At 44.5% G+C, this 22850-nt stretch overlaps 1 protein-coding gene across 2 annotated transcripts in view; it reads right to left on the bottom strand.

The window, feature by feature from the left end:
* The window catches only part of PPP2R2A (protein phosphatase 2 regulatory subunit Balpha), an 83120-nt gene extending 80299 nt beyond the window's left edge, over positions 1-2821 (bottom strand). The window contains exons 1-2 of one of the 2 annotated variants that reach the window (XM_058670039.1): positions 2496-2821; positions 568-642 (exon numbers count right to left, since the gene is read on the bottom strand). In XM_058670039.1, the coding sequence (XP_058526022.1) occupies positions 568-642; positions 2496-2502 (82 nt within the window). In that variant the 5' untranslated portion in view covers positions 2503-2821. The remainder of the gene's footprint in view (positions 1-567; positions 643-2495) is intronic. The other variant, XM_058670040.1, reaches the window with a different exon arrangement.
* Positions 2822-22850: the final 20029 nt, after the last annotated feature.

Genomic DNA, 22850 nt, shown 5'->3' with positions numbered 1-22850 from the left:
TAAAACCACAGTATTGTTATTTTCTTACCAACCTAAATTAATTCCTGGAAAACACTAAAATGAGTTATTTAAGCCAGCACTTCTTCACAGAATATGCCAATCAAGACTGCACTTCCAAAGTACACAAGTTCAAAAGAAGCTAAAAACCTTCCCTTACAAATCAAAGATGCTTTAAGAATGCTTCTGAACTAAACATTGACAGCACCTATCTAAGCTTAATTCTCCAGAAACGATGCACAAACACAAAAGGCATCACCATTTATTTGTTTGTGAAATTACATAACAACCAAATCTTTTGCCATAGAAACCTCAAAGCTTTGAGAATGATTTTACAGGTGTCACTTTCATGTAAATGCAGGGGAAAAGCAATATAAATCAAGACAACAAAACAAGATGTGATTTAAGACTGCTTTGAGAGATGACTCTTGAAACCATTCTTGCATTTCTTGGATAATTTAACCACAAAATGTTCTTAAAACTGGAACAGGCACAGCTTCAGGGAAATCCTTCATTAAGATTTTGAAATGATTCTCTATTCAAGTTTTGCATTATTTACCACTTTCTTACCTTCTGCTACATCATCATCTACTGCTCCTTTCACCTGAGAAAAACACCACTGAATATCATTCCCTCCTCCAGCTCCTGGAAAAAGAAAAACATGGCAATTAAAACTGAGTTCTGTTCATGTTTACTCTCCTGAACACAAAGATGGTATCCATGGTTCGCATGATACTAACAACTTAGGACTGCCCACATACAACCACCTCTGAGAGCACGGACTTAGAGCAATGTTTGTCTCTCACAATTGGCTCAGGATTCAAAGATTCCAGGTATGAAATATTTAAAAGCATATCATCTATCATTGTCACTGTACATACGTCCCAAATTTGGTCTCCATTTTCTTTTCAAGCACCTTCACAGACTTACATTCAAAGAGGACCCACCCGAAAAAAGTAAGGAAAGTTAGATTTCAGGGGTGCAAAAACTATGCAGAAGAGTTCACAAGGTTAACTACCATGCAACACGGAAGAGGCAAGTTCAGGAGCATTACTGCCTGGGTGAGGAGTAACGACTGCTAAGCACACACAGCAGATGCAACACCCATTTCTTCCCAATCACTAGATCCAGAGAGAAAAAGAAACTGAAATGCATATTGCAAGGAACCCTGCTCTTACTCCCTTAACCCTATCCCCCTCAAATCCAAAGACCTAGCAAAGAACTCATTTTCCTAACTTGTCATCATCTTGTGCAAAAAAAAAAAAAATTTAATCTCTTATTATTCAACTATTCCAAAGAGCAACTTGCTTATAACAAACCGCAAGCCAATACGTTAACTTCTTAAGAGATTCAATTACCAAAAAGCATTTAAATAAAAAAATCAGCTGTCAGGAAGATTTGATTATAAAAATACTGAAAAATGAAAAGCAAACTACTGAACTCTCAACATTCCTCTATTTCACTTCGACGCACTGAAACAGAAACGGTGAAAATACCCCGGATCTAAAGCAGAAAAAAAAAATCTAAATCTAGAATTGATTCTACTAGTTCAGGAAGATACTCAGTTACAATAAAACACACAAAAATTATCCTCAAAGCAGTAACACTGGCACGCTTCCTTCCTAAATATTTCCTAACTGGTTTCCTCTGTAAATTTTTTTTTATTGCAATCTTTTGCCTCAATCTCTCTCCCTTTGACTAATTATACCCCTGAAATACACAACTTCACCATTCCGTGAAGATCACATCTGTACAAAAGATAACATGCAGAACGCGAAGTTTAAATCACGTTTTTCATTCAACTTGCTGTCCATTAAAGGCCTTGCATTTTTTGGCCGTGAAGGGCAAGAATCAGAGAGGAGATGGTTGCAAACAAATAAAAAAATACCAATCTCACAATCTCAAGAAACTACAAATACATAAGCCACAATAGGGTAAAATAAATAAATAAATAAATAAATAAACCACACGAGACAATCCCCCCTCCCCCATGTATTTCAACTTGCAAAGCGCTCTTCCTTCCCAGCGCAAAATACGTGTGGACACCCAAGAAGGCTTGCAGCAGAGGGGAAAAAAAAACACAGGAATTAAAGGAAGGAAGATCCGCAAAAACAGCCGGGAGGCAGGGTGGCAGGGAGGGAGAGGACACACCAGGCTCTCCAGCAGTAGGAACAAATCTGCACGCCCCCACGCGCCCCACCCACGCCTTACCCCACTGTTCGCCGGCACACTCCCCACCCCCACCCCGCCCAAGCCAAGGTTCCAGCCCTCATTTTCAAACACATTTCCAGTTCACAGGGACCGCTCGCCTCCCCCGAGCCCTGCCCGCCCCACCCTACCCTACCCTACCCTACTTGACCAATTCCCTCAAATCCCGGGGGTGGAGGGGGGGAGCCCCGTGATTCGGCCGAGAGGCACGGGCGGTCGCTAGGGGGTGATGGAGGGAGGAGGAAGGCAGCGGCGCCTTATCAGTGGGCGAGATGGGATTTCTCCTTTACCTGCCATGTTGCGCTGCAAATGGTGCCCCTGCTGGGTTCCTCGGGGTCTCGGCTTCTCGAACTCACCCCCCTCACCTGAGGATGGGGGGGTAGAGAGGGCGGATGGCGACGGATGGCACCTGTGGGGGGAGAGGGCAGGGGCCGGGGGAGAAGAAAGGTGCAGCGGGCACACCAGCCAGCCCGATGGTGGGTTTCACTCTAGGGCTCTCCGGCTCGTGCTCTTTCTCCAGCAGCGACAGCGGCAGCAGCGGCGGCGGCTACAACAGCGACGGCGAATTCAGCGACAGGGGCAAGCGACTCCACTTTCAAAATGGCGCCGGCTGGCTTGGCCAGTGACGTCACCCGAGGGGCGGAACCTCCGGGTAGGGCGGAGAGCGGAGGGGGAGGGGCAGGGAGCGGCCCGCCCGCGCGCTGGCCACGCCCCCTTCCTGTCGCGCTCAGGCCCCGCCCCTGCCGCTGCGTCCCGGCCGCCCGGGCCTGAGAGGCGCCTTGGCGGGCGGGCGGCTCCTCAGTCGTGTGGCGCTGTGTGTGAGAGCCGCAAGCCCTCGCCCCTGTGCCGGGACTCGAGGGCGGCCTCCGCTTGCAGTTAACGTGCTTGCCTGCAGCGACCCTTGAATTCCTGCTTTTTTTTTTAAGAACAGCCCATTGCTGCTCAAGAAAGTGGCAATGAAGCCACTGAAATGAAGGGCCGGCGGTGCGGATTGGCTCCTCAGCCAAGGTGAAAAGTTCACGGAGCTCAGAAGGACGAAGCTGGGTTGGGTCCATTTGGGTGAATTAAATTACCTTTGCATGGGCCTCAGGAAGGGGCCAGAGTCCTTCTTGGCAACCGCGGGCAGTAAGAGTGGTTTCAGAACGAAAACTGAGATTGTTAGGAGCAGGGTGTGGCCGGAAAAGTGACCCAGGTCTGTCCAGCTGAGAAAGGTGGTGGTTTCGCTGGCCAAGAGCTGAGCTCTGAAGCCAAAGGTGAATGCTAACTGCAGGGCACGCAGAATACAGCCAGCGGCCTCGCCTTGCAGGAGTGCTGTTGGGGGGGAAGGGGGAGGGCTTAATTTGAGTACACGCGATCAGCTGCCTTTGTGACGAGATTTTTTATTGAAAGCCTCTTCAACAAAGTCATGAGGCAGAATGGAGGAAAAAAAAACAAACCAGGAGATGGCCCAGAGGGGATATGAAGTTCTCTCAAAGATGGATACACTGTATCATTTTAATTTTTTTTTCTGTATTTGAAAAGGAAAACGGGACCATCTGCTATTTCACGCACGAATGCTGGCAACCAAGGCAGGATGCAGGAGCTGGGCCTTCAATCCAGGTCTCCTAGTCAGTGTTAGGAACCCAATTAGTGGGCCGACACTGCTGCATCCAGGAACTTGGAATCGGGAACCAGAAGCAGGTAGGGGACCCAGATGTTGGGATGTGGGACCACAGGCATCTTAACCTCGAAGCTAACTCCCTGGCTGTACATATTTCACGTCATCTCCACAGCACCCCTGTGAGAGCAACAACCATGTTTCTCACAGGAAAAACAGATGCTGAAACATCTGAAAGTTGACCTGCAGGCATCCCAGAGACCAAGAAGGTGAAGATTAAGAAAATAGCACTCCCATCATCTACAGTTTCTACCTTATTCTTCATCTCTAGAACAATTTAATTGCAGACCAAGCTTTGAAATTTCTCCACACAGAACACCTGAATCATTGCATTTCTTAAAAATCTAAATACATGTTGGATTTTTTTTTTTGGTAATTTCAATTTTCCAAGAATTTTTTGAATGTTTATTTATTTAAAAGGCAGGAAGAGAGATGCTGTCTGTGTCCTAGTTCCTTCCCCTGATGCCCTCAACCACCAGGGTGGAGCCAGGCCCAAGCCAGGAGCCTGGAATTCCATCCAGGTCTCCTGCTGCTCAGGATGTGTTTTAGCAGATATCCGGTGACCCAGTCAGTGCTCTGCTCTGGGATGTGAAATTCAGCCCTAGGCTTGTCCCTGGTCATTGCAGATTCCAGCCATTATGGACATTTGGACAGCAAACCAGTGGACGGCAGCCCACTCTCTTGTTCTATGTCTCAAAAAATATATATTTTTTAAAAAAGTCCAGGTATAGGTGCCACGAAGAGGTCTTCTCCAATAACCTCTCCAAATCCCTACCCATCTTGGGCTGGGTTGGCTGCCCTTACTAAATATATATATATATATATATATATATATATATATATATATATATATATTTTAAAGATTTTATTATTATTGGAAAGCCGGATATACAGAGAGGAGAGACAGAGAGGAAGATCTTCCATCCGATGTTTCACTCCCCAAGTGAGCCGCAACGGGCTGGTTTGCGCCAATCCAAAGCCGGGAACCTGGAACCTCTTCCAGGTCTCCCACGCGGGTGCAGGGTCCCAAAGCTTTGGGCCGTCCTCGACTGCTTTCCCAGGCCACAAGCAGAGAGCTGGATGGGAAGTGGAGCTGCCGGGATTAGAACTGGCGCCCATATGGGATCCCGGAGTGTTCAAGGCGAGGACTTTTAGCCGCTAGGCCACGCCACCAGGCCCGACATACATATATTTTTAAAGATTTATTTATTTTTATTGCAAAGTCAGAGAGGAGGAGAGACAGAGAGGAAGATCTTCTGTCTGATGATTCACTCCCCAAGTGACTGCAACGGCCAGTGTTGCGTCAATCCTAAGCCAGGATCTTCTTCCAGGTCTCCCACAAGGGTGCAGGGTCCCAAGGCTTTGGGCCATCCTCGACTGCTTTTCCAGGCCACAAGCAGTGAGCTGGATGGGAAATGGAACTGCTGGGATTAGAACCAGCACCCATATGGGATCCCAGCATGTTCAAAACAGGGACTTTAGCCACTAGGCTACCAAGCCGGGCACCAACTAAACATTTTTATAGGACCCACCACGATGGCTCAGTTGGCTAAAGTCCTCACCTTGCAAGTACTGAGATCCCATATGGGCACTGGTTTGTATCCCAGCTGCTCTGCTTCCCATTCAGTTCCCTGCTTGTGGACTTGGAAAGTAGTAGACGATGGCCTAAAGCCTTGGGACCTTGCACCCTTGTGAGAGACCCAGAAGAAGCGCCTGGTTCCTGGCTTCATCTCAGCTCATCTTTGGCCATTGCAGCCATTTAGGGAGTAGACCAGTAGATAGAACTTTCTCTCTGTCTCGCCTCTCAGCTCATCTTTGGCCATTGCAGCCATTTAGGGAGTAGACCAGTAGATAGAACTTTCTCTCTGTCTCGCCTCTCTGTAAATCTGCCTTTCCAAGAAAAATAAATAAATCTTTAAAAAATATTTCTATCAAATCGAATGTACCTCTTTTCTACACCAAATAAAAATGGTCTAAGTATGTCTGTTCTTATCCTGAGCATTTTGAGGGAAAGAAGTGAACATTCACCTCTGTAGCACCAGCCACATAATTTGCCTCACTAATGGATGAATAAATAAATCTCTCTGCCTGAGAAAGAAAACCACTGACATATTGACTCTTAGATCGTGCAGTACCATAAGTGTTTTCACATACCCTTCTTATCTGTAGAAAAAGGGGGCGTTTTCCAAGTGATCTACATTCATTAGGCAACATCTGAAAGTTGCCTATAGATTTGTCTCAGTAAGTTCCAATCGGACCTTCATCCTCCAGTAGATACTTACATTTTATCAAACAGTACCCAATCGGACCCTGTTCCCCTATCCACATGCTGCCTTGCAAGGTTTTATTGATGTGAGACTCTAGCCAGTACTTCAACACCCGATTATGTGTGAAAATGCACAAAGTCTCTTGTAGCACATCAAGAGGAGACTCCCTCAGGACCTTCATGATGTGGTCCTGGAGATCCAGAAGGCACCCACAGTCTCAGCAGAATGCAGCAAACAAGACCTACCCAGTAGATTACCCAACATGATTATTTAAAGTGTGTTATCTTATCAGAAGAGAAACACGTTTTTCCTTGGCAGAAACATGTTTGCAACCAAGATGAACACAAACCTTCCTCCACACTAAATGAGAAGTGACCATGGTTTAGCCTCTTCCCTCCTCTAAACTGTTAAACCAAGGAGCATCCGGGAAAGAACCTGAAGTCCCTGATTAGAAGTAGGTGTGGTTAGAATTTTGCCCAACTTACCAAGCCATGCTTTCTGACCTGAAACAGTTAAAAAGCTTGGCGCAGTGAATTATAAGCAGTTGTCAGCTTTTTTTATATCCTTTATAAGAGCTACACGTTAGGCTGAAAGGTGGTTTTCTAAGTTCCTGAAGAGCGTAGGCTATAATGATAATTCATCACGCAATGCTCAAGATGCAGAACTTGAGGCCAGCATCATGGCTCAATAGGCTAATCCTCCAGCTTCAAGCATTGGCATTCCATATGGGCACTGGTTCATGTCCTGGCTACTCCAGTTCTGATCCAGCTCCCTGCTTATGGTCTGGGAAAGTGGCAGAGGAGACCCAGAGGACGCTCCTGGCTCCTGGCTCCTGACTTCAGATTGGCCATTGGGGCCATTTCGGAAGTGAGCCAGCAGATAGAAGATCTCTCTGTGTCTCTTTTCTATAAGTCTGCCTTTCCAATAAAAATAAATCTTAAAAACAACAACAACAAAATAAAACTCAATATAACATCACCAAAGTAGCCTACTATAAAAGGTATTTAACAAAAAGTTGTGACTCTTCCAGGTGGATTATTACGTAGTCAAAATGTTTGTAAAAACAGAGGAAACTGCCTGTGCCTTGGAGGCAAGATACAAAGTGCAGATACAATACAATCACAAGTATGTACAACAAACAAGCATAAGACATGAAGGCCAAAAAGGTCAGGAAGGAAATGTACTAAGGTGTTCACAGCAATGTCTCCAGTAATGACACAATAAGGCAATTTTTTTCTCTTTGACAATAGAATTTCTCCTAGTGTTCTACAATGAATATATGGTAAGGAGAGAGAATAAGCCTAATTTTAAAAGTTTTGAAGTTGGCATTATAGCATGATAACTTCTATGTCACAGGTTTCTCAAAGTAAAACCTGCCAGTCCATTATACTGTTCACAGGTGTGATTTAATCCATGGCATTACTATGAAGCAGAAGCATTTTATTTTTGTGTTTGACTAATGAGCATATTTAAACACAAGGAAAAGATAAGTAAATACATATAATTGCCTTGTGTTTGAAAATTGGCAACCAAAAATCATGTTTTCTATTTTTGTGAGATGAATATTCTCAAAGCATATAACCTGCATATCTATTAAGTACACACACAAAATAACTTTGGGCCCAGAAGAATGGCTCAATGGTTAAATCCTGATTTTGCAAGCACCAGGATCCCATATGGGCACTGATTTGTCTCCTGGCTGCTCCACTTCCATCCAGCTCCCTGCTTGTGGCCTGGGAAAGCAATAGAGGATGGCTCAAAGTCTTGGGATTCTGTACCCATGTGGGAGACCCAAAGGAAGCGCCTGGCTTCAGATCGGCTCAGCTCCAGTCATTACAGCTGGGAAGTGAACCAGCAGATATTTCTGTCTCTGCTTCTCTCCATAAATGTGAACTGCCTTTCCAATAGAAACAAATATTTTTTAAGGGAACATTTAAAAAAAAAGAAAAACTTTGTGAATTAAAAGTTATCTCAGAAATGTATTTTCACTGTTAAATTAACAGATAAGCTTTCTAATTTAGGCAATTCTCCAAATAATTTTGTTTGTTTGAAGAATAACCTACCTCCATATTATTGTTTTTTTACCTGGCATTTGAGTTTAGCTACAACACAGGTACATGTTTTATGCCTGTATAACAGACACAGAGGATTAAGTTAGAGTGAAATTGGCCTGACCCAACCCAATTCTCATAATGGTAGTTGAAATTCTTCTACTTCACTTTTAACCTATTCCTTAGGACTCATTCAGGCATTAGCTTCCATGTCTCTGAGTCATGAAAAATTAGCACTTCTTGTGTTTTTAGACACCATTTCACTAAGTCATGTTGTACGTTCTACAGGACTGTGTTTCATTGCACTTTTGTTCTATAGACCTTGGCTTTCCCATCAGGGACCTCTTGAGCATAAGCCCCAAGGTCATTTAGATACTGGAATAGAACTACATCTCCCAAATGTTCTCATAGTAACCAACTCAGCTGCTTCCAAGCTGCTTGTGTGTTATCGTAGCATATCCTCCGCATAGGGCCTACTTGTTCAAATGTCTCAGATTATGAAGCCCAAAACTAAATATAACAGTTCGGGCCTGATAATGGTTACTCAGTTGTTACTCGAATTGTACTTCCTTTGATTTTCCAAGACTCATTTGTGTTTGACAATCACACAAACTACAGCTCCACATCTTGTGGTCAGAAGTTTTTTTCCATGCACAGCTGTTAACATTCATCACACCAAATTTTTTCCCAATGACTCAGTTTTAGATGAATGCATAGTTCCTGGAACATAGTAGGAACTTAGCAAATGCACTAAAGAAACACATGCAAGATTTTATCTTATGTATGATATCCTCCATGATTGAGATTTTATTAGTTATTACTTGATGGTACATGCATAGAAGCTAGAAGCAATTTGTTTAGATTACCTAAAATCCTTGCAGTTGTAATTTTTATGTATTCATTTATTTGAAAGATGAGGAGATAAAGAGGTAAAGAAGGAGAGAGTTGCCATCCATATGTTCATCTCTGAAATGCCAACAGTGGCTAGGACTGGGTCAGACTGAAACCAGGAGCCAGAAATTCAGTGCCGGGCGTCCAGGTGCATGGCAGGAGCCCAGCTGCCAGAGTCGGCATGTGCTCCCCTCCAGAGTACATCTTGGCAGGAAACTGATATCATGAACAAAGCTGGAATTTAAACCTAGGCACTGTAATATGGGGTGTGGCCATAACCACCATGCCCCAGTTGTAATTCTTCCTGGAGAATGATTCAGTCACTTTATCTTAAAATTTGATGGTAAGAAATTTTTGGTTATAAAATGATAAAGCATTGATAAGTTCTTATGTCTAAAGTCTCCTGAATTCATGTCATGACAAACGCTCATTTCATAACATTTGAACAGATTATTAGAAAAAAAAAGTATAACAAAATATGTTACAGGTAGTGTATATGTATGGAAGGAGAATTTTTCAGGGAAAATTTCCTAGGCGCTAATTCCAACAATTGTGTCTGATTTAGCAGGCCTTTTAAAAAGTATCCCAATGAATCTGCAGTGTCATCAAATTTGAGATTTAGCATGTGCACTATGGTACCCATAGGCTTAAGCAATTAATAGCAAAATCTGCAAGATGGGATACTGACAATATACTTACAGAGCTGTACTTCTCAATGTCTCTTCCATGCAACATTAAGATTTTGTAAAAAATATGTTTGGGACTGGTGTTGTAGCCTAGGACATTAAGCTACCAGCATCCCATATGGACACTGGCTCAAGTCTTGGGTGCTCCACTTTCAATCCAGCTCCCTGCTAATGTGCCTGGGAAAGCAGCATAAGATGGTCCAAGTACTTGAGAGATCAAGATAGAGTTTGAGGTTTCTGACTTTGACCATGACTGGGCCAGGGGAGTGAACCAGTGGATGAAAAATCTCTCCTTCCCTTTCAAATAAATCTTTAAAAATAAAAAAAAAAGAGCCAGTATGTGACACATTGGGTTAAGCTGTTGTATATAATACCACCTCCCAAGTAGGTACAAATTTGAGATCTGGCTGTTCCGCTTCTGGTTAAGCTCCCAGCTAATGCACCTGGGAAAGCAGTGGAGAATGGCCCAAGTGTTTGAGTTCCCACACAGAAAACCCGGCAGAAGCTCCTGGGTCTGATGAGCCCAACCCCAGTCCAGCCATTGTGGCCATTTGGGCAGTGAACCAGTGAATAGGAGAATTTGTTCTGTCTCTTCAATCTCTATAACTCTACCTCTCAAATAAATAATAAAAAAGAAGTAGTAAAGAAGTTTGCATTTCTCCATATTCTCTTCATAAATAGCAAAATTCTTTGCTACTATTCTTTTCCTTTTTTGCTTTTTCCTGAAGATGATCAGATGTTCTTTCATTTATAGAAAATGGTATACCCTGGAGTTAGTGTCTGCTGACTCAGAAGGTGGAATTAATAAACTTTTAGGACTCTTGTGAGTCAATCATTAAAACCAGAAATTTAGAAATTATATAAACTTACTAATGAATGATTTATATTATGAGCAAAAAAAAAATACTCAAAGTGTACAACTTCCTAATTATTTACCTTCCATGGGTATCTTTGTTCTTGAAGTTATTTACATCTATTGTGGCTGCATGGTTTAACAGTCACCTCAGGAATCAGCAAAGAGTGGAAACCCAGGCTCAGTGCACCACTCCCGAGTGCTTCCTAGCCATCACCACCCATGGCTCCCTTGATAGACACATAAGTAAATCTCTGGCCTACAGAAATATGCAGCTTCTCCCCTAATCAGTATATTTTACTCATAAAGCTTTATTCTATTCTTAATATTGTTCACATAATTGACAGAGATGCACACATATGTGGGTTTCCCATTAGAGTGGGAAAGTTCCAGGCATGAGGAAGCTGGGTGGGAAAAATGTTTAATTTTCTTTTCTCCCTATGTCAGCAGGGAGGGAAGGAAAGGGGGTCACTCTTTGCTGTCAAACTGCATCAGCACCCAGGGATGGGAACAGTCATTTGATGATGCTTTAGAGAACCTGAAGTGGGGAAGAGGATTCCGAGGCTGCTACTTTTGTGGTTTTGAGAGCTCTGTGACGTCATTTGCTTTGTTGCATCAGGGTTGAGAAAATCTTTCCAAGATCTGTTGGCTGACCCAGTCCATCATAGTGCATCCACAGGCACAGACACTTGTTGCACTGCTTGGCCAGGAGAGTAGTTGAAGCTATTCTGCTTCCCATCCTCTGATGAGGTGTTACACAGGCATTGGCAACTGAGGAGGCTCTGTCTTGGTACATGCACACCAAAGTCAGACCACATATCTTGTGATTTTTCCCTATGGTCACAGTTTGAGTCCAGCAGTCCAGCTGGGGTGTCTCCCGAGAAACCTCACTTGGGGTGACTTCAGACTTAAGTATGCACCAGCCAGTGCAGGGTCAGGTTTAGTCTATCACTTGCACCAGCCAACACACATACCCGTGGATGCATAGTCAGTTCAGTTCCCAGCCCCATCTCTCAAGTGAACAGATGAGTGCTGCAGCCTAATCCGCCCAGCCTGCCACAGACTCAGTTTGACCCACACTAGTGGGTGCCATGGCCTAGTTGGGGTGACCCTCAATAACTCTCACCAGGCCTGCTCCAAGCCCTAGTTTTTGCATGTGCTGGCATGTGCTGTGGCCTAACCTAGCCTGTCCCACATCCCCTCTGGCTTTAATGCATACCCATGGGTGCTGTAGCTTAATTTAGCCTGACCAAACCCCAGACCTGACCTGTACATGTGCTGACAGGTGCTGCAGCCTTGCCCAGTCTGGTCTGCCCACAACCCTGGCCTTCGTACTCCTGGCATGGCCCACCTGGAGTCTTCACTCTTCGCTGGCAAGTGTTGCAGTTTAACCAAGCTGGGTCTGGTCCACACCCTGTTTTCTGGCTCTCATGTGCTCCAGTGGGTACTGTGGCCTGGCCCAGACTGGCCTCCCCCAGAGTCCAGCCACAGAAATGCTGACCCTGGCCCAGGCCTGGTTCACCTCCAACCCCAGCTGTTATGTTCCCCAACGGAAGCTGCACCCTAGCAGGGAGTTCCCCAAGTTCCTTTGTTAAGCCTGTTCCCAACCCCAGATCGCACATGTGCTGGAAGGTGCCATGGCCCTGCTTGGCATGGTCTGCCCTCAGTCCTAGCCTTTGTGTACACCACCAGGTGCTGCAGCCTGACCCAGCTGACCTCCTCTCAGCCCTGGAACCTGCAAGTATTAGGTGATTTCTGTGGTCCAGCCTTGCTTAGCCCATCACTATCATAGCCCTGGCACAAACCAGCAGGTGCTACAGTCTCAAGGAAGTGAACTCAGAAGTCCCCTACAAAATCTGCCCCCAAATCTGATTCTCTCACATTCTAGTAGATGTTGCAACCCAGCCTGACGTGGCCCACCCCAACTCTAACACAGACAGGTACTGTGGCCCAGCCCAGCCAGGCATGCCCCCGGTGGATGGTAATGCTATTTAGCCCAGTCCAGGTATCCCATGCCTTGGCCTGACTCAAACATGCCCTCTGATTTCCCCTCTCCAAATGTCCTGGTCTGAGCTCCCTTGGCTACCTGCCAATGCAGTGACCCAGTCCATGGAATACCCCAGAAGTCATTCCTCTATGTCAAATATATCCTCAGCTGCTCCCACTCCAACTTCCCTGGGCAATCTGCAGTATTTCCCCTCTGTGGCTCTCTTTCAACTCTCCACCAATGCTGTGTGGGAGCCCTGGTGGCATATCCCAGCCCACCATTCTTGGCCTTTTCCACGTATCTTAAGAAAGGAAGGAAGGAAGGAAGGCAGGAAGGAAGGAAGGAAGAAAAATAGAGTAGGCCACTATGCTGGCAGACTGGTATAGTTAACACCAACTTGGCCTTAAACTGGCCCAGAACGCCTGCCAGCTATTGGCTGCTTTTCTCCCAGCAGTGTAATACTTGCGTAGGTACGAGGCAACCTAAGGAACTATAAAACCCTTCGTCATATTGACATGTTTCAGTATGATACCTTCCCATCCGTGATTAGTCTTACCTTTGTCTTTTACGTTGTTTACTTTAGGATGTTTATTAAAATATGCCTGTACATTGCTTGGGAACCTTTCTGTCTGGCAAAGTAGTGATGTTAGAATATGTGCAGGCATGAAAGACTGGCCAAGCAACATCGAAATAAATCTGTGCTGAGAAGCAAAAGTTATCTTTGAGCTGCAATCAAGATTGATGTGCACATGCCAGAGGCTGTTACTTATTATTTCTAACTGTACTATCAGGTAGTGTTTATACCCAGATTTCCCCCCAGAAGGCAGTGCACAACTCAGCTCCATTATTTGATGAGTCTCTTTAGGATTTGCTTCTGCTATTGTGTCTGTGCTTTGACCTCCTTTTAGCCGTCCATTATATTAGGCTTATTATATCTTGCCATTGTTCACTCACATCTAGCTCAGGGCATTTTGTAGCATGTTGTTAAAAAAAAAAAAAGCCTTCAATGCTAATAGCTCTTCCCAGAGCTATGGCTAGAGATTCTGCATTGTCCTTCATTAATCCATTGACTTATTGACAACATTGATGAAAAGATACTTTCAAGGATCGTAATACCTTATTTGTACACTTTTGTAGCCGTAGGACATTCTATCCTAAATACAGCTTCACTGGACCTTCTTTTCCTCAGTTTTTTTTTTAAGATTTATTTATTTTTATTGGAAAGGCAGATATACAGAGAGGAGGAGAGGCAGAAAGAAACCGCTTCCATCCAATGGTTCACTCCCCAAGTGGCCGCAACAGCTGGAGCTGAGACAATCCGAAGTCAGGAGCCAGGAGCTCTTCCGGGTCTCCCACATACGTGCAGGATCCCAAAGCTTTGGGCCGTCCTCGGCTGCATTCTCAGGCCACAAGTTGGAAGGGAAGCGGGGCTGCCAGGATTAGAACTGGCACCCATAAGGGATCCTGGGCATGCAAGGCGAGGACTTTAACCACTATGCTATCGCGCCAGGTCCTATTCCTCAGTTTTGCACTAGTTAATGGGATGTGCTCTAGGATCTGATAAACAAGAACTCAGGGGTTCTCTGATATTTATTAATGTGTCCAGTTCTCCCATATCTAGGTACAGCCCATGTTGCTTCTCGATCTCCTGTAGCCACAAACAGTTCAGTTTTCACTTAGCCAACTGGAAAATAGTCGTTGACATTGGCATATGCTTTGCAAAGTCCTGTGTCACTGTCAGCACTGCCAAGTGCAAAACCTGCTCCGATACTGACTCTATTTGATGTGGAAAGCCCTGAAGTACAGGAGGAGAGGAGGCCCAGGAAGGCTTGCCTGTGTTCACCTTCTAAGCCTGTGAGTGAGCCAGGGCTTGCTTGCTTCAGTTTTTGTCAAAATTCAAGTTTCAATTACTATATGGTTATTCATGACCCCCCCCCCAATGACAATAATATTCTATATTTACCCAGTACATTATCTTTATTAGTTATGTAGATAATCTCAAAGATCTTCATAAAATAAATGAAGAGAGGGGTTTTTAAGGATTAAAGCATTTCTTTGTAAGCACTGGGAGCTTGCTCAGGGTCACCCAGCCAGTTAGAGGAACTAAAAGCCAATATTTAGCTCCCAAACTATTCATTCTAGTGCTCTTTCCATGATCTTAACAGGCTGCTTTTTTTTTCTCTTGTCTTTTTATTGAAAGACACACAAAGGTTTTTCATCTGCTGGTTCATTCCCCTAAATGCCTGTTACCGCTGAGGTTGGGCCAGACTGAAGCCAGGAAAGTGGAATTTTGTTTGGGTCTCCCATAAGGATTATAGGAATTCAAATACTTGAGTCATCACGTAGTGCTTCACATAGTGGGCATCGGCAGGGAGCTGGATTAGGAGCACAGTGGCTAAGTCTTAATCAAGGCTTTCCAATATGGGATGCAGGCAACTCAAGCAGCAACTTCTCTGAAGTACCAAACATCTTCCCCAAGCTGCTTGTGTTTGTACTGTTTTTCTTTGTTCTGTATGCCGATCCAGAACACTTACAGAAGACAGATCTTCAAAGAAACACATTTTAAAAATAAACTATAACTGGAAGAACAAAAATTCCTTGGGAGTGACACATTAAAGATTCCCCAATATGTTTTGATATGACTTTTTTTCGTCTCGTTAGGTTTATAGCAGTTTCCCCTCCCCCTAGAAAAGAAGGTTAGGCATGCTTGCTTCCATAAACACTTGTACATGGCTTTAGAGAAAATTGAGAGCTTAATGAATCAAATCCGCCTTATTTAATAGACCTGCAAAAACATCTCTGACATGTTATGTTAGTAGCTTTGCAATAAAAATTTAAATTTAATAACTTCTTAATTCAGGAGGTAATAAAACTATACCAGAAGTGAAACTTCAAATTGCTTCCAGCAAGGGAAATTAGATGAGGCACCCCTCTGCAATTGCTATTTGAAGCACCCACCTCCACAACCTGAACGCCTCCAGCACAGCAAAGTTCGCAGTCCCTACCAAGCTTAAGGGGGGAAAAAAAGCATGGCTTCTTTTGAAGGTCACACGAGGGTGCTCTTGGGAGTCACTTCTTTGTTCTCTGTCGGAGTTCTTTCCAAACCCAAGATTTCCCTCTGGCATTAGTACCCACTTCCATAATTAAACCTCTTTCATAAGAGAAGGCTTCATGGCCTCAAGCAAATTATCCAGAGGAACGCATTGCTTTGTGTCTGGGGTAGGAGGCTAATAAAAACCAAGACAACATGATAAGGCAGTAACAGTTCCAACAAAGTTGGGAGGCATTGCCATAGCTCAAGTCCTGACACATCTTTGAATAAATGGGTATAAGGGACTTCTAACCAGCAAGAGCTTGCAACACCAGTGCCATGGATGGCAAGCCACCACGGAGTTCAGAGAATTGAATTCACCAGCTTCTATGTTAGCAGGTCTGAAAGATGAGCCAGCAATACCTAAGTGGACAAGGACTATTGATAACAGAAGTCTAGGTGTTTCGTAGGATTATGTGAACTTGACTAAATCCTGCTTGATTTGCCCCACTCTCAGTTAGAAATAGAGACTTCAAAGTGGATCTTCAACAGTTTTGAAACAATTTCTGTCTGTATCCACGCAGAGGGGTATCATAACTACCTTGGTATAGTAGCTTGGTAGTATAACTACCTTGGTGGTATAGGAGAAAGATACTGTTTCGTTTGGAAACAGTATCACTCTATTCTTGGAAAGCCTAGCAGAGTAGATTCTTAACACAGGAACATAAAACTTGCACCTACAGAAAACTGGTTAAAGGTACCATTTGATATAGGTGACCGATATTTGGTGGATTTTATATTTATTTGGAAAAGACAAAGCAACCAAGTGAGAAAGACAGTGATCTTTTCCACCTACTGGCTGGTTTACTCGCCAAATGCCCACAATAGCCTGCTGTAGCTTCATGATGGCCAAAGTGCTTGAGCCCTTCCCAGCCATGATGGAAGCTCCTAGCTTCTGGCTTTAACTTGGCCCAGCACTTGGTTTTGTGGCCATTTGCATAATGAACCAGTGGTTAGAAGATCTCTGCCTCTCCCTCCCTCTGTTGGTTTCAAATACATGAGTAAATCTTAATATAAATAAATTAATAAATAATAAACCGAATGCTGGTGAGAGAACACTCCAGTTGAGGAGGTCCAGGCTGTGCCTGACCTGCTTTGACCAGCTGAGACCTGCCATGCTTTCTCATCTATAAAATTAAAGAAATAAAACTAGAATGTCTCACTGGTCTCTTCTAGTTCTAAAATTGATTCCATAGGGAAAAAACATTCCTTTTTTTGTGGCCCACTCAATCCCACCTACTCGGTCTTCACCTCCTACAATCAAAGGAACGTCACTTGTTAGATGTTTCTGCCTTTTCTTTCTGGACTTTGCTCATGCAGATTTCATTGAGTCATCTACCTCTTCAAAATCAGCTATCACATTTTTTTTCTACCGCCTCCTCTGTCTTCTGCTCTTTTCCTGTAACAAACTCAGAGATTGTATGAGTTTAAGGATCAAGAGAAGCTTTTGACCTGCTGCTTTGGCTCTCCACCATATCCTTGGAATTAAATAAATTGTCTTCAGTGGTCGTTGAACAAAGCACGACTTAGTGACGTACTGAATAACATAAATGAATGCCAATTATCAGCTCAAAGAGAGATATGGATGCACAGAAAACATTCAGAAAAGAGAATACTAGGATTTGCAACGGGCTGGAATGCCCAAATCAACTGAATGAGTGTCTCCATCATGTAAAGACAGTAAAGCTGCTGCCTGACTTTGGTCGAGTATCAGCTCATCCAAGATTTCAACACTGCTAATGCCTTGGTCCTGCTCTGCAGAAATCCTAATTTGCTTGTCCTGGAGTGTGGTTTGGACATTGGGCTTTTATGTCTCCATATGAGATTCTAACTTATAGATGAGGCTGAGAGCCACTGCAAGGGGAAAAGTTAAAAATAACGGCAAAAATAATTGGATCCTGAGCCTCATCTCACGAAGGTGTGGCCCTGGAGCTTGGCATTTGGAACAGTCACCATGGAGATGAGCCTCAGATAATTTTGGAAAGAATCTCAATTCCAGAACTTTCTTTTCAAATTCTCCCAAGTGTATGCAGGGAAATCCTAAATTGAGGTCAGTGAATCTTGGGCTATTTCAAGCAAAATGCTCTGTGCATATGTGAATATGCACTGATCTAATTAACATGTAGTTTTCCTAACAATTTTAAAGGGGTCCATGACCCAAAATATCACAAACTGCTGATTTATAGAAAGAAAAAGGTCCTATGTCATAATTTATCTGAGATAGAAAATTTTGTTGTGTTGATAGAATACTGACCCTTGAAGATCAGTCCTCCTGGTTAAAAACAGCACTTGGAATAAAGTGCTGTGTTTTTATTGGGCCCTATACCATGATTAAAACGGATAATTACCACCCATTCTATTCCACAGGCATGCCATGCTGCATATCAGCATGGCTGCTTTCTGCTCTTGGTGCTCACTAAAAGAGTGGGGTGCTTTCTGAAGGGAAGAACTACAGCAATAGAAGCTGGCCCTTGCTAACAGTGTTCTAAACCATTTACATAAAGAGTCACATGTTGCTTAACAATAAGACATGCACTTACTCTCTTTTTTAATTTACTTATTTGAAGGCAGAATTGTACAGAGAGAGAAAGAAATCTTCCATCTGCTGGTTTACTCCCCAGATGGTTTCAATGACAGATCCAAAGGTAGGCGCTGGAATGGCCTCTGGGTTTCCCAGTGGGGTGGCTGGGGTTCAAGTACCTGGACTATCCTCCACTGCATTCCCAGGTGCATTAGCAGAGAATTGAATCAGAAGTCAAGCTGCTAGACTCAAACCAATCTGGAACTACTAATGGGATGCTGATGTTGCCTGTATCAGCTTCTTAACATGCGGTGCCACAATGCCAAACCCACTAAGACACACTCTGAGACTACAGCATTAAATGGTTTTGTTATTGCACAAGCATCATAGCATGAACTTGTACAACCTTAGATGACATGGGAAAAGCACTTAAAGTAGCCTGTTGATACACTCAAGGCACAATAAACATAAGATGTCTGAGGTGCTGCTAGCACAATACAGAAAACTGTTTTACAGGAAACTTTTTTTTTAAAAAAATTATTTATTTGCACTGGAAAGTCAGATATACAGAGAGGAAGAGAGGCAGAGAAGAAGATCTTCTGTCCACTGATTCACTTCCCAAGTGGCTGCAACAGCTGGAGCCAAGCCAATCTGAAGCCAGGAGCCAGAAGCCTCTTCTGGGTCTCCCACATGGGTGCAGGGTCCAAAGGGTTTGGGCCATCCCAGGCCCAAAGCTTTGCTGCTTTTCCAGGCCACAAGCAGGGAGCTGGATGGGAAGCAGGGCTGCCAAGACATGAACTGTTACCCATATGGGATAGCAGGGCCACTGGGACATGAACTGGTGCCCATATGGGATCCCAGTGCATGCAAGGCAAGGGCTTTAGCCACCAGGCTACCATGCTGGGTCCAGGAAATGTGTTTTACAAAGAAGGAACAGAATCTAATATAATAGTAAAAAGTATAGTATAGGGCCTGGCAGAGTGGTGTAATGGTTGGGGTCCTCGCCCTGCATGCCCGAGATCCGATATGGGTGCCGGTTCTAGTCCCAGCGGCCCCACTTCCCCTCTAGCTCCCTGCTGGTGGCCTGGGAAGGCAGTCGAGGACACCTGGGGCTTTGGGATCCTGCACCTGCGTGGGAGACTTGGAGGAGGCTCCTGGCTCTTGGCTTTGGATTGGCTCAGCGCCGGCCGTTGCGGCCACTTGGGGGGTGAGCCATTGGACGGAAGATCTTCCTCTCTGTCTCTCCTCCTCTCTCTGTGTCTGGCTTTCCAATAAAAATAAATAAATCTTTTAAAAAAGTATACAACAGTAAATACATAAAAATACAATATAGTAGATGCAATCAAAAGATGTAGTAAATATGAACTGTTGCCACCAGGGTAACATGGCATAGTACTTTCCAGTACACTTTTTTTAAAGGTATGTTTTTATTAGAAAATAAGATTTACAGAGAGAAGGAGAGACAGAGAGAAAGATCTTCCATTACTGGTTCACTCCCCAAGTGGCTGCAACGAGGACGATCCAAAGCCTTGGGACCCTGCACCCATGTGGGAGGCGAGAAGATGCTCCAGGCTTGTGGCTTCAGATGGGCTCAGCTGCAGCCATTGTGGCCTCTATATCTGACTTTCCAATAAAAATAAATAAATCTTAAAAAAGAAAGAAAGGCAGAGTAACAGATAAGGGAGAAAGATCTTTCATCTGCCGGTTCACTCCTCAAAGGACCACAACAGCCAGGACTGAGCTAGGCAGAAGCCAGTGGTCAGGAACTCCATATGTGGCTCCCATATGGGTGGCAGAAGTTCAAGCATTTGGGAAATCTTCCACTACCTTCCTAGGAATATTTGCAGGAAATTGTGTTGTAAGTGGAACAATTGAGACTCATACCAACACTCAATGTGGGGTGCTGGCGTCATGAGCAGTGACTTAGATAACAGCTTAACGTGCCACAACACTGACCCTGGCCTTATACTTCTCTGTGAGTGACTGAGTCCCCTTGGAGGAAGTCTGTCATGAATTAATGTGCCGATTGGTTCCTTCAGCCTCAGCTGATACTACATGGGTGATTCCATAATAAGGACAAGTCCTGGGGCTGGTAGAGTGATGCAGTAGATAAGACTGCCAACTGCAATGCTGGCATCCCCTGACAGACTCTGGTTTGAGTCTAGGTTGCTCTACTTCTTATCCAGCTCCCTGCTAAAGTGCCGCAGAAAGTAGTGGGAGGTGGTCCAAATGCTGGGGCCCCTGTACTGGTGAGAGAGACTCAGAAAAGGCTCTTGGTTTCAGTCTGGCCCAGTGCTGGCTATTTCTGTCATTTGGAACATTTTTTCCTTCTCTCTCTCTAACTCTCCAAAATAAATCTTTAAAAAAAATAATAAAAAGAACAAGTCCTTCTTGATATCAAAGATGCCATCTCTTTCGGGTCATACATGAAAATGTACTCTGTGGCATTGGCTCTCACAGGGGAGGGCATTGGCTGTCCTTCAGAGTGCATTTCTAGTCCTTTCAGAGAAATAATCTGTGTGGCAAAATTGAAACTCTTACCTCCATCTAGTTATGCCAGCTCTTAAAAAATGAGCAGAAGCCCTATTGTATTCATATATGTTTAGTGTTTTCAATTCATCAAAGCATTGCACTGAATCAGAATTTCACCGTTGAGTCCTGAATTTTCTTCTGCTACTCAATGGCATGCACCTATACTGCCAATGACTCACCAAAAAGCCTCTCCCCAGTGCTGCTGTGTGTGGCAGTGTTGAAGGATGTGAAACAGAATATCCTTGGGGACCTTGCAGCCAAGTTACTGATCTTGGCTGGCTCCGTTGGCACCAGAGACCACAGAGTGACATAAACAAAGCAGAGGGGGATGGAAAGGCAGGCATGCAGGACGCCTGCTGTCCCACAGGACCTAAGCATGCTTCTGTTAGAGTCATAAATGTGCTAAGATTGTCAAAAGTTTGCTAAATCACCTACATGTTGTGAAATGTCACAAGACTCTTTTTATTTAGTGACAATGCAAAAACTATAACATCTTTCATCAAAATAGTAAGCAAAGAACAGCTATGAACACACCTGTGTGGTTTAACTGATGATACCACCTTCTTAGACTTACATGGGTAGCACTATACTTGCCTGTCATCAATGTGTTTGTTTATGTATATTCTCATAGATTTTGCATTTCTTTGCACGTATCCTTTCTAGAAGTGTATTTGAGTGGGAGAGAGAGAGTATGATCCCATCTGCTAATTCACATCCCCAAATGTTGGCAATGGCAGGGGCTGGACAGGCTAAAGCCAAGAGCTGAGAACTCACACCATGTCTTCCAGGTGGGTGACAGAAACTCAACTACTTGTACTCTCACCTGCTGCTTCCTGGGTTATGTATTAGCAGGATGCTCCATTCAGAAGTGGAGCCAGGGCTCAAACCCAGGCACTCTGAGAATGGAAATAGGCATCCCAGTGTCTATCCTTGTGCATGCGTTTCTGACTGTCCATCTTGTCCCTTGGCCTGCTAAGAGTTTCAGAAATTCATCCACTGGGCACCTTTCTCTGCTGTGTTATCTGGTTTCTTAGCAAATGTATTACTCAGCTTTGGAACACTTTCATAAAATCCCTGACATAGTCTTCTTATGAAGGAGTTTATTTAGCTTACAGTATTGGAGGTTCAAAATCCAAATGGTATAGGAAAGGCTTTGCAGTGTACCCTTGGCCTCACAGCACAGAGAGCAATGGCAGGTGTGCAAGTGAGAGAAAGTGTTATTACATCTGGAACCAGGAGCAAAGAGAGGTTGGGTGAGGAGAAATGCAGACTTTGTAATAAACCTTTCAGGAGAACTTCCATCTGATGGTTTACTCCCCAAGCGGCCGCAACGGACAGAGCTGAGCCAATCCAAAGCCAAGAGCCAGGAGCTCTTCCAGGTTTCCCACGCAGATGCAGGGTCTCAAGGCCTTGGATCATCCTTGACTGCTTTCCCAGGCCACACGCAGGGAACTGGATGGGAAGTGGAGCTGCTGGGATTAGAACCGGCACCCATATGGGATCTCGGCGCTTGAGGACCTTAACCACTACACCACTCCGCCGGGTCCAGGCTCCCAATATCTTAAGGGACTCCCATTGGTCCCATTTTCTAACACATGAACCTTGTAGAGGACATAAACCATATTCAACCCATAGCAGCAGATTCCTTGATCAGTGACTGGGATTTTTGATCTAATTCAAAATAGTCCTGCTACCCGCCCTGCACCCTGACATCCTCATCCTCCAGTTGCAGAGTTATGCACCAGTGAAGCCCAAAACATGGACCTGGGAGAAAGAGAAAAAATATCTAAGGGGACATGGAAGTGACATTTTTGCATCTAATGCCGAAAGAACTCACTAACCACAGGGTCCCTGGGACATCAATCTAAAAAGTGTATGAAACTCGGCCCGGCGGCGTGGCCTAGCGGCTAAAGTCCTCGCCCTGAATGCCCCGGGATCCCATATGGGCGCCGGTTCTAATTCCGGCAGCTCCACTTCCCATCCAGCTCCCTGCCTGTGGCCTGGGAAAGCAGTCGAGGACGGCCCAATGCATTGGGACCCTGCACCCGCATGGGAGACCCGGAAGAGGTTCCAGGTTCCCGGCATCGGATCGGCGCGCACCAGCCCGTT

This window comes from Ochotona princeps, chromosome 11 (assembly GCF_030435755.1).
Source record: "Ochotona princeps isolate mOchPri1 chromosome 11, mOchPri1.hap1, whole genome shotgun sequence".
In the NCBI taxonomy this organism is placed as follows: Eukaryota; Metazoa; Chordata; class Mammalia; order Lagomorpha; family Ochotonidae; genus Ochotona; species Ochotona princeps.
The sequence above is the reverse complement of the archived record's forward strand: the minus strand, read 5'-3'. Positions and strand labels throughout refer to the sequence as shown.